Source organism: Littorina saxatilis, linkage group LG16 (assembly GCF_037325665.1).
Source record: "Littorina saxatilis isolate snail1 linkage group LG16, US_GU_Lsax_2.0, whole genome shotgun sequence".
Taxonomy (NCBI): domain Eukaryota; kingdom Metazoa; phylum Mollusca; class Gastropoda; order Littorinimorpha; family Littorinidae; genus Littorina; species Littorina saxatilis.
In genome coordinates, this window is record NC_090260.1 from 15,703,772 (window position 1) to 15,718,298 (window position 14,527).

The 14,527-nt window shown below is 43.8% G+C and overlaps 2 protein-coding genes across 6 annotated transcripts in view; one reads left to right on the forward strand and one right to left on the reverse strand.

Annotated features, from left to right (window-relative positions):
- LOC138950502 (uncharacterized) overlaps positions 1 to 14,527 on the reverse strand; it is a 252,255-nt gene that overhangs the window by 126,116 nt on the left and 111,612 nt on the right. The gene's annotated exons all lie outside the window — the stretch shown is intronic.
- On the forward strand, positions 2,376 to 13,401 carry LOC138950517 (uncharacterized). The gene is made up of 5 exons (XM_070322251.1): positions 2,376 to 3,361; positions 4,893 to 5,015; positions 10,746 to 10,880; positions 11,231 to 11,863; positions 13,115 to 13,401. Exons 1-5 carry the CDS (start codon positions 3,311 to 3,313, stop codon positions 13,325 to 13,327), a joined length of 1,155 nt encoding a protein of 384 aa, XP_070178352.1. The 5' UTR covers positions 2,376 to 3,310; the 3' UTR covers positions 13,328 to 13,401.

Genomic DNA, 14,527 nt, shown 5'->3' on the forward strand with positions numbered 1-14,527 from the left:
CCTCTGGGAGCTGGTTAGTGCCGCACGGTTTTATCGACATTGTACATTCTTTCAGGCGTTAGGGTGTGTTCTTGGTACAGCCGCCTCAATTTCTCAAAGAAGGTACCAACATTGTGCTTATTGAATGCAATTGCTCTTGCAATGCTGGTCGCCTCATGGGTTCTGATGCTGAGCTGTGAATGGCGACTCTTGAATGCTGTCATCCAGTCTTTTCCGGCTTGTTTGTTTTTCTCCCAGTTGTCTGGAACACGATTCCCATTTCGAATGGCTGGGGTGTAAGCTAATGACTTTACAGTCGCAGTGTCTAGAGGAAATCCAATGCGTGATGCGGTCAGTAAGTACTGAACTAACTCAACTTCCTCTTCAATGGTGAAAATCAGCCTTGACTGGGACATCTCACTATATGAGGCCAGCTTCTTTCCTTCGCCATCTTTCCTCACTGCTCGCCATAAAGAGGATTTTTTAATTCCAAATTCTTCAGCGACTTGTCGGAAAGACTGGCCTTTTCTGACAGCCATCACTGCTTTGTGGAGTTGCTGGACATTCTCAGTAGATCTTTCTGTCCGGTCTGGTTTTCTTTTGTATGTTCTCACCATCTGAAAGTGGAAAGAAAATAAAAGGAAACATTTACTTATTTGTTTACTTACTTATGTATTGATTTATTTATGTATTTCAATTTCACATCCTTTGCAAATAGTGATTTTAGACGAACAAGAACAATACCGAAAAAGAACTTGAAAAGAAAAACAATAACCATAAAAGTTTCTACTGAAAAAAAATATTGATAAAATTAGTGATATGCATGTAAAACAAACAATAGATTATTCATTGTTTATAGACTGGGAGAAATTTACGGAGAGGGGCAGGGCAGTGAAACACCCCAGGGGTAGGGTGGGACACCCAAGGGGCAGGGTGGAACACTGAAGGGGCAGGCTTGGACTGCCCCATCTGCCCCGTCCCACCCTGCCCCTCAGTGGATCAGTGCAATTAAATCTAAAATTGTCAAGAAAACACAGAGTATTGAAAGTAGCATCCGGCAGCATAATATGCCTGAATAATTTCTCTCTGCAGGTGTCAAGTTTCATTCTTGTCAAGTCAAAACAAAGGATACAAAGCTTGCGCCTATTAGAGAGCTAAAAATTTACTTACGGTTGGAATCTGGATAATATTGTCTGCCTCATCAAAACCAAACACGACTGTCTGCAGGACTTTGGCGCCAGACACTGGTCTGGGAAATCACAGCTTGGCGAGAAAACAAAAGTCCCGGATAAAGCATCGCATCATCACTAAAATTCGCCTGTTCCACCCTGCCCCATGTACCACCCTACCCCATGTTCCACCCTGCCCCATGTACCACCCTACCCCATGTTCCACCCTGCCCCATGTACCACCCTACCCCTCCCTCCCCTACGGTTCCTTCCAATCTATATCTCTGCCTCTCACCAAAGAGTGTAGGATACACTCTTTGCTCTCACCCTCCACTACAGCCCCCCTCCCCTCCCCCACCACCACCCTTTTATTCGTTGCTCATTCTCCTATTACCTCAACACCGCCCTCCCCCCTTCCCCTCCCCTCCCCATGTGCTAGACCACCCCACCACTCTGACCACACACCGACATCTGTTATCTCACAATTAACTTTCTCACGGTGGCATCACAGCTACGCCCCCCCTCCCCTCCCAACCCCCCCCCCCCTTCCTGCACACAGCAACATACACTCTTAGTTTAAATTAACTTTCTTCTAGAAACTACGTTCCAGCGCTACATGGAAGAAACAAGAAGGGCAAAGCCCATACGACTCACATGCTTGACCTTGACCTTTACATGACCTTGACCTTCAGGGTCACGGTCAAATAACTAATGACTAATAAGCAATGACATCATACACTAAGAACTGCTTTACACATTTTTCCTACCAAAATACATGTGTCCTTGTCCCAAGGTCAAGGTCATCCAAGGTCATGCAACACAAAGCTGTTAATTCAAGACATAGGAAGTACAATGGTGCTTATTGGCTCTTTCTACCGTGAGATATGGTCACTTTTAGTGGTTCACTACCTTATTTTGGTCACATTTCATAAGGGTCAAAGTGACCTTGACCTTGATCATATGTGACCAAATGTGTCTCATGATGAAAGCATAACATGTGCCCCACATAATTTTTAAGTTTGAAACAGTTATCTTCCATAGTTCAGGGTCAAGGTCACTTCAAAATATGTATACAATCCAACTTTGAAGAGCTCCTGTGACCTTGACCTTGAAGCAAGGTAAACCAAACTGGTATCAAAAGATGGGGCTTACTTTGCCCTATATATCATATATAGGTGAGGTATTGAATCTCAAAAACTTCAGAGAAAATGGGAAAAATGTGAAAAATAGCTGTTTTTTAGACAACATTTATGGCCCCTGCGACCTTGACCTTGAAGCAAGGTCAAGATGCTATGTATGTTTTTTGGGGCCTTGTCATCATACACCATCTTGCCAAATTTGGTACTGATAGACTGAATAGTGTCCAAGAAATATCCAACGTTAAAGTTTTCCGGACGGACGGACGCCAGGACAGACGGACGGACGGACGGACGACTCGGGTGAGTACATAGACTCACTTTTGCTTCGCATGTGAGTCAAAAAGAAAACCCACGTGATACCTAAAGCGATTATGATTGGTCGAGATGTTTTCGACGAGCAACGTTTGCATCGTCTGCACGGCAAAGCATGGTGATAGAGAGGGCGAGTGTGCTCGTCGGTTCATTTCCATCAAAGTTGCAGAGTCAACTTCAAGTTCAATCCATTTCAGTGGCATATAAACTTGCCCAGTAACTGGTTGCAGTAATGTAGTTTACCGACTTTGGAAATGGGGGTCCCAATTTTGCAAATCACTACAAAAGTGCACTTTCTTCAGCGAATCAGTCTATGCGTTCAAATCTCCGGAACTTACTCGCAAAAGTGATATGCACAAGCGCAAATTCCACGAAACTGGAAGTGGAAGTAGAAAAAATGGCCGCGGAACTGTGAATCGGTGTTTACTGGAAAATGGTTACAATGTGTTGACTCTGCATGAAGAGTCAGACCTGATCACATCTACTTTACTATTCACACTTATTCAACCAGTTATTCTATTTAGATATTGATAATCGTTCATGTAATTCGTCGCTGGAGTGTCTAAATTACGGCGAATCGAAAGTGCCTTAGGATTACTCCCCTTTAAGATGAACATGTGCACTAACTGTTGCTAAAGGATCGCCACGGGCAACACTACTCTTCTAATTGCAACATGATGTTGATGTTTTAGGTGAGACAGGGCGAGCACAATGGCGAGTCAGCAGGGAGGCAGCGGATCCATTGCAAAGAAACCACGTCTGGTAGGCCGCTGTCACCGTGTTGTGATGTGTATCATTCTGTGTTCTTAGCTGTGGTGTGTTGTCCATCGTTTTAAAAGTTTTATGTTGTCAGCCGTGGTGTCAGTCCATCGTGTTGCATGTTGTCCATTGTGTGGTCCATCGTGTTGTGTTGTCCATCGTGTTGTGTTGTCCATTGTGTTGTGTTGTTTATTGTATTGTTGTATTGTGGTGTCCATCGTGTTGTGTTGTCCATTGTGTTGTATTGTGTTGTCCATTGTGTTGTGTTGTTTATTGTATTGTTGTATTGTGTTGTCCATTGTGTTGTGTTGTCCATTGTGTTGTATTGTGTTGTCCATCGTGTTGTGTGGTCCATTGTGTTGTGTGGTCCATTGTGTTGTGTTGTCCATCGTGTTGTGTTGTTCATTGTGTTGTGTTGTGTGGTCCATCGTGTTGTGTTGTCCTTTGTGTTGTTCATTGTATTGTGTTGTCCATTGTGTTGTGTTGTCCATCGTGTTGTGTGGTCCATTGTGTTGTGTTGTCCATTGTGTTGTATTGTCCATTGTGTTGTCCATTGTGTTGTGTTGTCCATTGTGTTGTATTGTGTTGTCCATTGTGTTGTGTTGTTTATTGTATTGTTGTATTGTGGTGTCCATCGTGTTGTGTTGTCCATTGTGTTGTATTGTGTTGTCCATTGTGTTGTGTTGTTTATTGTATTGTTGTATTGTGTTGTCCATTGTGTTGTGTTGTCCATTGTGTTGTATTGTGTTGTCCATTGTGTTGTGTTGTTTATTGTATCGTGTTGTCCATTGTGTTGTGTTGTCCATCGTGTTGTGTGGTCCATTGTGTTGTGATGTCCACCTTGTTATGTTGTTCACCTCCTTGTTGTATTGTCCATCATGTTATGTTGTCCATCGTGTTGTGCTGTCCATCGTGTTGTGTTGTCCATTTTGTTGTATTGTCCATCATGTTATGTTGTCCATCGTAATGTGTTGTCCATTTTGTTGTGTTGTCCATCATGTTGTGTTGTCCATCATGTTGTGTTGTCCATCGTGTTGTGTTGTCCATCGTGTTGTGTTGTCCATCATGTTGTGTTGACCATCGTGTTGTGTTGTCCATCGTGTTGTGTTGTCCATCGTGCTGTGTTGTCCATCGTGTTGTGATATCCATCGTGTTGTACGTGTTGTCCATCGTATTGTGTTGTCCATCGTGTTGTGATATCCATCGTGTTGTGTTGTCCATCGTGTTGTGTTGTCCATCGTGTTGTACGTGTTGTCCATCGTGTTGTACGTGTTGTCCATCGTGTTGTGTTGTCCATCGTGTTGTGTTGTTCATCGTGTTGTGTTGTCCATCGTGCTGTGTTGTCCATCATGTTGTGTTGTCCATCATGTTGAGTTGACCATCGTGTTGTGTTGTCAATCGTGTTGTGTTGTCCATCGTGCTGTGTTGACCATCGTGTTGCGATATCCATCGTGTTGTACGTGTTGTCCATCGTGTTGTGTTTTAACACGTACATTCTCACAACAAAAGAGGTCACTCACATCGAACCTTTCAGGCGTGCTGCCAGTGCAGCAGGGAATCACGGTGCATCAGGCAAGGGGAGTGTGACTGCCGTGCGAACTGTACCCCCTGTACCAACTGTGCTGCTCAGGGCTGTACTAATTGCTCCGTTGATCTGGTAGGTCTTGGGTAGCGGAATACTCTCTCTCTCTCTCTCTCTCTCTCTCTCTCTCTCTCTCTCTCTCTCTCTCTCTCTCTCTCTCTCTCTCTCTCTCTCTCTCTCTCTCTCTCTCTCTCTCTCTCTCTCTCTCTCTCTCTCTCTCTCTCTCTCTCTCTCTCTCTCTCTCTCTCTCTCTCTCTCTCTCTCTCTCTCTCTCTCTTAAGATTTGGCGAAAGACGTTTTGCAAGACATGCGGTTTTTAGAACCGTCTACAATGTTATCGTGATTGCCACAGGTTGTAGGCACATTAAACAACAAACAATAACCAGCCAACCAACCCATCTCTGTCTGTCTATCTCTGTCTGTCTATCTCTGTCTGTCTATCTATGTCTGTATATCTCTGTCTGTCTCTGTCTGTCTATCTCTGTTTATCTCTGTCTGTCTATCGCTGTCTGTCTATCTCTGTCTATCTATGTCTGTCTATCTCTGTCTCTGTCTGTCTATCTCTGTCGATGTCTGTCTATCTCTGTCTCTCCTGCCCCCCTCCCGTCCCCCTCAGCTCCTACACGGCCGATCTAATCTGTCAATTTGTTGGGGGTCGTATACATGCATTGTCCGTGTCAGTGTCGATACACACAAATAGACTGAACATTCCTCATTGATGACGATCGCAACAGCCAAGTTGATGGTTGAGTGTTTGGAACCCCGCCACCTGCTTGATAAAGAGAAGAGATGTTCCGATCTCCCGGGTCACTTTATTTGCATACCTGCTTGCCCCCCCCCCCCTCCCCCCATTGTGTGGTACAAAACCAGGTAAAAATGGTAAAGATCCTGAAATCCATGTCAGTGAATTATAGAAACATGAAAATACCAAGCATGCATCCCACGACACAGAGTAGAGTATAAGTATATGGCCGACGGAACATTCGGCCAAGCACATAAAATCCTCTTTGTGCAAAACCATGAGTGTACATGGGCGTTTTGGCCCACAAACGCACAGGGAAATAAAATAATGTTTGAAATTTTTTTCTGAGTACCATGTGAGGAAACACGTTCACATACATACATATTTACGTTCACATCAATACGTATTGCATGACAATAAGGTGAGTCACTATCTAAAACAACGCTATGACAGAAATGACGGTCATATCATGCACACAACTCATAATCATGAACAGCCCTATGACAGAAGTGACCGTAATATCATGCAAACCACACATATAAACATCACTAAGCCTATGACAGAAGTGACGTTCATATCATGCACACAACTCATAATTATGAACAGCGCTATGACAGAAGTGACGGTCATATCATGCACACAACTCATAATTATGAACAGCGCTGTGACAGAAGTGACGGTCGTATCATGCATACAACTCATAATTATGAACAGCGCTAGCGCTGTGACAGAAGTGACGGTTATATCATGCACACAACTCATAATTATGAACAGCGCTGTGACAGAAGTGACGGTCATATCATGCACACAACTCATAATTATGAACAGCGCTGTGACAGAAGTGACGGAAAAATCATGCACACAACTCATAATTATGAACAGCGCTGTGAAAGAAGTGACGGTAATATCATGCATACAACTCATAATTATGAACAGCGCTGTGAAAGAAGTGACTGTAATATCATGCAAACCACACATATGAACGTCGCTATGACAGAAGTGACTACCAGCTATTGTGTTTTCAGCGTAGCAATAGGGCCCGATATTTAGACGAGACAAGTATAATGCCGACGAGTCGAAGACGAGTCGCATTATACTTGTTCGAGTCTAAATATCGGACCCTATTGCTACGATGAAAACACAATAGCGTTTATATAGCTATTCTAACATTAAATTCTGTGTTAAAATCATGTTTTTGTCAGCAACAAGTACCAGAATGGTCCATGTCGTTGATTGCAGACGACGGTTCCCTTTCCGCATGAAGCCACGGAAATAACCGAACATTGAAAAACCCACAGACATGTATTACGGAGAAAACTCGAGATAACCGGATGTTTAGCATTACGTCAATATGCTAGGAATCATATGACGTCATGACGTATCATGCTTGCCTACGTATATTGTATGTTCGAAAGTCTGACTTCTGTTGGGAATTCGCGTGGTGAAGACTGCGGTAAATCTGTAGATGATAAGAGAACAAGGCTGCCGTGTGCTGACAAAACCGAGTAAGTCCACTGACGCTACTTCCGAGAAAAACGACTTTTACTGTTTGATAAAATGTCTCAAAATGATGATTATCTAGATCAAACCACCGAGATAATTAGATAAATAGCATTAATTTACGTTTATAACCCGATTTTCATAATAATCTGATGGCTGGTTTTGGTTTTGTTGGGCTTTTTGTGGACTTACTTGGTTTTACGACTTTTCCCCCGAACATTAGATATAACAAACAAGTCGCGTAAGGCGAAAATACAATATTTAGTCAAGTAGCTGTCGAACTCACAGAATGAAACTGAACGCAACGCAACGCAGCAAGACCGTATACTCGTAGCATCGTCACTCCACCGCCCGTGGCAAAGGCAGTGCACGTGGAATTGACAAGAAGAGCGGGGTATTCGTTGCGCTGAGAAGGATAGCACGCTTTTCTGTACCTCTCTTCGTTTTAACTTTCTGAGCGTGTTTTTAATCCAAACATATCATATCTATATATTTTTGGAATCAGGAACCGACAAGGAATAAGATGAAAGTGTTTTTAAATTGATTTGGAAAAAAAAATTTGATAATAATTTTTATATATTTAATTTTCAGAGCTTGTTTTTAATCCGAATATAACATATTTATATGTTTTTGGAATCAGCAAATGATGGAGAATAAGATAAACGTAAATTTGGATCGTTTTATAAATTTTTATTTTTTTTTTACAATTTTCAGATTTTTAATGACCAAAGTCATTAATTAATTTTTAAGCCACCAAGCTGAAATGCAATACCAAACCCCGGGCTTCGTCGAAGAGTACTTGACCAAAATTTCAACCAATTTAGTTGAAAAATGAGGGCGTGACAGTGCCGCCTCAACTTTCACGAAAAGCCGTATATGACGTCATCAAAGACATTTATCATAAAAATGAAAAAAACGTTCGGGGATTTCATACCCAGGAACTCTCATGTCAAATTTCATAAAGATCGGTTTAGTAGTTTAGTCTGAATCGCTCTACACACACACACAGACACACAGACACACAGACACACGCACATGCACCACGACCCTCGTTTCGATTCCCCCTCGATGTTAAAATATTTAGTCAAAACTTGACTAAATATAAAAATGCGCAGATCTAAGCATGCGGACTTACTTGGTTTTACCAGAATATTTGGAAGAAGAAGTGTTGTCAGGAGAAATGACAAAACAGTGAAAATAACACTACGAATTTGCACAAGATGGAAAGAGAGAGAGAGAGAGAGAGAGAGAGAGAGAGAGAGAGAGAGAGAGAGAGAGAGAGAGAGAGAGAGAGAGGGGTGGGGAGAGACTAGACAGGGAGTGAGAGAGAGTGAGAGAGAGGAGAGAAAGCAGGGGCGGAGGGGGGGGGGGGGGAGCTGGAGAGAGGGATGGAGGGAGAGAGAGAAATAAAGAGAGGGAGGGAGATAGAGAGATGGAAAGAGGGGTGGAGAGAGGGAGAAAGAGAGGGAAGGTGAGAGTTATGGAGGGAGAGATAAATGGGGAGGAAGAGAGAGAGATATAGGAATGGACCGAGGAAGAGAGATGGAGGGGGGGAGGATGGATTGAGGGATTGAGTGAGAGAGAAGGGGGAAGGGAGGCAGAGAGAGAAAGGAGGGAAGGAGGGAGGGAGAGGGGAAGGAAGAGAAAGAAAGAGAGGGAGGGAGAAACTTAGTGGGATTGAGGGAGGGAGGAAAGAAGAGGGAGAGAGGGAGGGAGAGAGGGAGGGAGAGATGGAGAGAGGGAGGGAGGGAGGGAGGGAGAGAGGGAGGGAGAGAGAGAGGGAGGGAGGGAGAGAGGGAGGGAGGGAGAGAGTGATGGAGAGAGGGAGGGAGGAGGGAGGGAGGGAAAGAGATAGTGGGATGGAGGGAGGCGGGAGGGAGGGAAAGAGATAATGGGATGGAGGGAGGGAGGGAAAGAGATAGTGGGATGGAGGGAGGGAGGGAAAGAGATAATGGGATGGAGAGAGGAGGGAGGGAGGGAAAGAGATAGTGGGATGGAGGGAGGGAGGGAAAGAGATAGTGGGATGGAGGGAGGAGGGAGGGAGGGAAAGAGATAGTGGGATGGAGGGAGAGAGAGAGGAGGGAGGGAGTGAGAGAGGGGGAGGAAGATAAGAAGGGAGGGAGAGAGAGGGGGGAGGGAGGGAGAGAAAGAGAGTGGGATGGAGGGACAGAGGGGAGGGAGAGAGAGGGAAGGATTGAGGTAGAGAAAAGTCGATTGTTGGCGGTAGGGAGAGGGGGATGAGGGAAGAGAGGGAGGAGGAGAGAGCGAAAGGGAAGGGGGGGATAGAGAGAATGATGGAGGGAGGGAAATTTAGAGAGGGAGGAAGAGGGAGAGAGATAGCGAGAGAGGTAGGGAGGGATAGAAAGAGAGATGGAGCCGGGGAGGAAGGGGGGGAGGGAGGGAGAGAGGGAGACAAGGATCGTCAGGAGAATCATAATATTATAGAGAAGAAAAATGTTTGAAATAAAACGTCATAAGGTGACGTCATTAAGTCTCGCCTTATCGAATGACGTCATTTGTGTGTTCTAAACTTTAAATGACGTCATTTGTGAGTTCTAAACTTAAAATGACGTCTTTTCTGTATGAGTCGTCTGAAAGAATTTTGAAACTACCATTTTACGAAAATTGGGAAACCCTTGGACTTACTTGGTTTTGTCAAAACATTCATGCACACTTAAAAAGTTGTTTTTGGTTGTGGACTTACCTGTTCATATCTGCTTATCTAAGCACTCTAAAAAGTAGAAATTAACACAAAAGATGCGCATTGATTTCTTCTTTCTGATGAACAAAAAATATCATTTTTGAAAAAAATGGACTTACTCGGTTTTGTCAGCACACGGCAGAAGGATTGTCTCAAAAGAAACGACTAAATGTTTCAGACCGGTAACTTCATTTCAACATTGCACTATACAATGGACGTTCTATGTGGCAGGAGAGTTTGCTGATTTTGTGTTAAACATTGGAGAGATGATCAGATCGTCTGCTAGAATCAGGGATAGGTCGCTTCAGATTGCAGCTTCTGGAAATGTGCAAGGTTTGTTGCCTGTTAAAGAACTGGATTTTACACGTAATGTATGTCATGTACAGTAAGCAACAACAAAAACACACACAAAGCAAATGGCATCGTCTGTCGACTAGTCACAAAAACAAACCTGGCGAGGTATGCGTGTACTTTATACACGTGGAAGAAACCGGAACCATGCATCTTTGTTTACGACACTATGCTTTTGGACATTGAGTAAAATGGCCGACTTCCGCCGCATTATGCTTCGATGATCGGAAGAGACCATCCAATCACAGGACCCGAATTCCCCCACGTGTTCATCAGAATAGCTATATTGTAATATCATGCAAACCACACGTATGAACAGCGCTATGACAGAAGTGACTGTAATATCATGCAAACCACACATATGAACATCGCTTTGACAGAAGTGACGGTAATATCATGCATAGTACATATATGAACAGTGCTATGACAGAAATGACGGTAATATCATGATCATTACATATATGAACAGTGCTATGACAGAAGTGACGGTTATATCATGCACATCACACAGGGACCGGCTGTGGAATGTGCTCCGCCGTGCAGTACCTCTGGGTCACCGGGGAACCAGGCTGTCTCTCCTGCCCCGCCCTTGATGGCAAGATCACAGGAATCAGAGGACCAAGTGTTAAGGTTGTCAGACCATGAGGTAAATTCATCTCAGAAAAAAAAACCGAAACCTCATATTTTAAGACTTATTGAAGTTATGTTTAAAATGAATAAGGTGCATTATTATTAGTTTTACTCTTTTTGTGTTGTTGTTGTTGTTGTTGTTGTTGTTGTTGTTTTCCTTGTTTTTGTTTTTCATTTTGAATTTACACCATAGAACAACTGTTTTTAAACAATTATCTGCTGTGTTCTAGGCAAATATTGTGTGAACCACCAACGAGACATAAGTCCCTATTTGGTGTCCGTATTTTCACCGTCTTCATAGTTGACGTAGGTTGTGAATGGTACTAGAAGGGAGCAGGCAGTATATCATCATGTCTTTGATTCCAGAGAGAGTTTCTCAACGCCTGGTTTCCTCACCTTGAGAGCGAATCATACATAATCCCCCCGGCTCACATGGACACTGTGCAAGAGAGAATGGCAAATATCGGAGACGGTGAGCGAATCCAGGTACTGAAAACACAGCAACAAATAGACAGAGATGAGAGTAGAGAGGTCAGGGACACTGTCCGCATAGACAGAGTGCTGAAAAATGTCCACCACTTCATGAATCAGATAAAGAACAAAGCCGCAAGGGAAACAGAAATTATGGTAATTCTGACCCAAGCTAAATTTGGTGTATATGGTGCTCATACCCAAAGCATCTATACTGGTGCAGCCGCCAGGAACACGAACAGCGTCAAAGCAGAGCCGTTGAACCTGAAGGAGGACTTTGTTGACCTGCTCGTCATACATCGCGAGCGTGGGATAATGATGGCGGCAATCATCCCTCAGACAGAAGACGACCCCCTTGCAGTTCAAGAAGAACTAAAGAAGGCCGCTGCCTACCTGAAGCAAGCCAGAGATGTTGTGAGGCGCTCTGTCCTGGGTGACCTGGTAACACAGCCAGCCCTCCACCAGGCCATTGTCCTGCCCGACACAACGAGACGCTGTCTGGAGGAGGTGCTGCTAAACATGAGCGATGTAAGTTAACTAACTCTTGACCTACACTCGCTCACACACGAAAAAACAGACGAACGCAGGAGAGAAGTAGAGAGAGAGAGAAAAAAAGAGAGAGAGAGAGAGAGATAGAGAGAGATAGAGAGAGAGAGAGAGAGAGAGAGAGAGAGAGAGATAGAGAGAGAGAGAGATATTTGTTCACCAACGTAAAGTAAGGGCCAGTTCATAGCGCTAGGCTTTTTGTCCACACACTGTATGCAGTGTCCGTCCGTATGTCCGAACAAAAAACTTAACGTTAAGATTATCTCGGATGATTTTGAAGCTAGACCTTTAAGCATTTGCAGACTTCTGGTATTTAATAATCTTCCGATTTGACCCCGATTTGATTGACCTTCGTCAAATGTTGGGGTCACAGCGGGGTCATGCTCATCAACTTTTTAAGTTTAGTTTCTTTCAGATATTTGGGTAACAAAGCCTCCATATTTCACACAATTGTAGGTGTTATTAATCAGCAGACATGACCAAAATGTAGCTTGTTTCGAAAATGTTCACAGTACCGTAATAGCATGGACATGTTTGCTGGACAAGATGATCACCACTGAACATATCTGGAATAATACAGGTCACACTTTTGATCAACTTTTGTTCGATTATTATGATGCCAACGTTCTCTTGAACATTTCATTTATGAAGCTGAAAGAGGATTTTTTAAATTTTTTTATTAGAGTTAAGTCTTAAAATGTGGGTTAACTTACAGAGGTTATGAACAAAAACAAAAAAAAGGTCATATTGGGGGAGGTCAGGCATAAAAGGGGGTGGTTGTATAAGAAGGGAGGGACTCTTGTGGGAGTGGTGGTGGCGGGAGTCTTCCATGGGGGAGGGGGGATCCTAAAAGGGAGGGGGGGGGGATTATATTGTTGTGGGACAAGACGAAGATGAGTCGAAAAAGCATTTGATTTGCTTTTTATTTTTTTTACTGGAGCTCTAAGAACAATGACCTTGAATAGTAGACATCATGTTTTTGTCGCGAAAACGACGTCACTTGTACTTTACGTAGGCTGATGCGCGTCACCACAAACGGGAAACTCTTTTCCAAAAAGATGGTTTGCTTTTGTCCAGAAAGTTGTCTTTTAGGCTGGTAAACACTAAAGCAGGAATGAAGAGATTTGCAACTCAGGTAGGCCTAATGTTACACTGTCTTTGTGTGCATCGTGTATTAAGCCATCCATTGTGCCATTCCCCGCATTGTTTACAGTCCGTGTGTGTTGACCTCAGTTACAGGAGTTGCAGGAAGGCCTCAGCGTCAAGCCAGGTCGGAATGTCAGCCAGGTGTGTCTATGTGAGGACGACATGGCTGACCAGACACGGATCGACGCGTGGTGGAGGGCAAGCTTGGAACGGAATGAGGGCGGGGACCCTGCCATGGATGCAGCTACCTACACACAGTTGGTTGCCAGGTACTGTTGCATAGCTGTATCATATCGGTGAAGCGCACGCACGTTTGTTATTACTTGACCTAACGTCATCTATCTTTCTCTCTTTCTTTCTCCCGACACACCCCCACCCCCCCCCCCGCTCTCTCTCTCTCTGTCTGTCCGTCTCTCTCTCTCTTTCCCTCTCTGACTCTCTCTCTCTCTCTGTCTCTCTCTTTCCCTCTTTCTCCACCCATTGCACCCCTCTCTCTCTCTCTCTCTGTCTGTCCGTCTCTCTTTCTCATCTCTCTCTCTCTCTCTCTCTCTCTCTCTCTCTCTCTCTCTCTCTCTCTCTCTCTCTCTCTCTCTCTTGTTTCTCGTTACGAATTCTCTGTTTTGATCTCTCCCTGTCTATCCCTGTTTGTGTTTTAGTGTGGAAGTTTTTTTTGACTCACATGCGAAGCAAAAATGAGTCTATGTACTCACCCGAGTCGTCCGTCCGTCCGTCCCGGCGTCCGTCCGTCCGTCCGTCTGTCCGGAAAACTTTAACGTTGGATATTTCTTGGACACTATTCAGTCTATCAGTACCAAATTTGGCAAGATGGTGTATGATGACAAGGCCCCAAAAAACATACATAGCATCTTGAACTTGCTTCAAGGTCAAGGTCGCAGGGGCCATAATGTTGTCTAAAAAACAGCTATTTTTCACATTTTTCACATTTTCTCGGAAGTTTTTGAGATTTAATACCTCACCTATATATGATATATAGGGCAAAGTAAGCCCCATCTTTTGATACCAGTTTGGTTTACCTTGCTTCAAGGTCAAGGTCACAGGAGCTCTTCAAAGTTGGATTGTATACATATTTTGAAGTGACCTTGACCCTGAACTATGGAAGATAACTGTTTCAAACTTAAAAATTATGTGGGGCACATGTTATGCTTTCATCATGAGACACATTTGGTCACATATGATCAAGGTCAAGGTCACTTTGACCCTTATGAAATGTGACCAAAATAAGGTAGTGAACCACTAAAAGTGACCATATCTCATGGTAGAAAGAGCCAATAAGCACCATTGTACTTCCTATGTCTTGAATTAACAGCTTTGTGTTGCATGACCTTGGATGACCTTGACCTTGGGTCAAGGTCACATGTATTTTGGTAGGAAAAATGTGTAAAGCAGTTCTTAGTGTATGATGTCATTGCTAGGTTTAGCTGAAGGTCAAGGTCATGTGAAGGTCAAGCATGTGAGTCGTATGGGCTTTGCCCTTCTTGT

Bases quoted from the DNA above. Each gene is read 5' to 3' on its own strand.
- LOC138950517 (XM_070322251.1), top strand. From the start codon at position 3,311: ATGGCGAGTCAGCAGGGAGGCAGCGGATCCATTGCAAAGAAACCACGT. The intron at 10,881-11,230 runs GTAAATTCATCT...CTTTGATTCCAG, and splicing joins TAAGGTTGTCAGACCATGAG to AGAGAGTTTCTCAACGCCTG. The intron at 11,864-13,114 runs GTAAGTTAACTA...TGTTGACCTCAG, and splicing joins TGCTGCTAAACATGAGCGAT to TTACAGGAGTTGCAGGAAGG.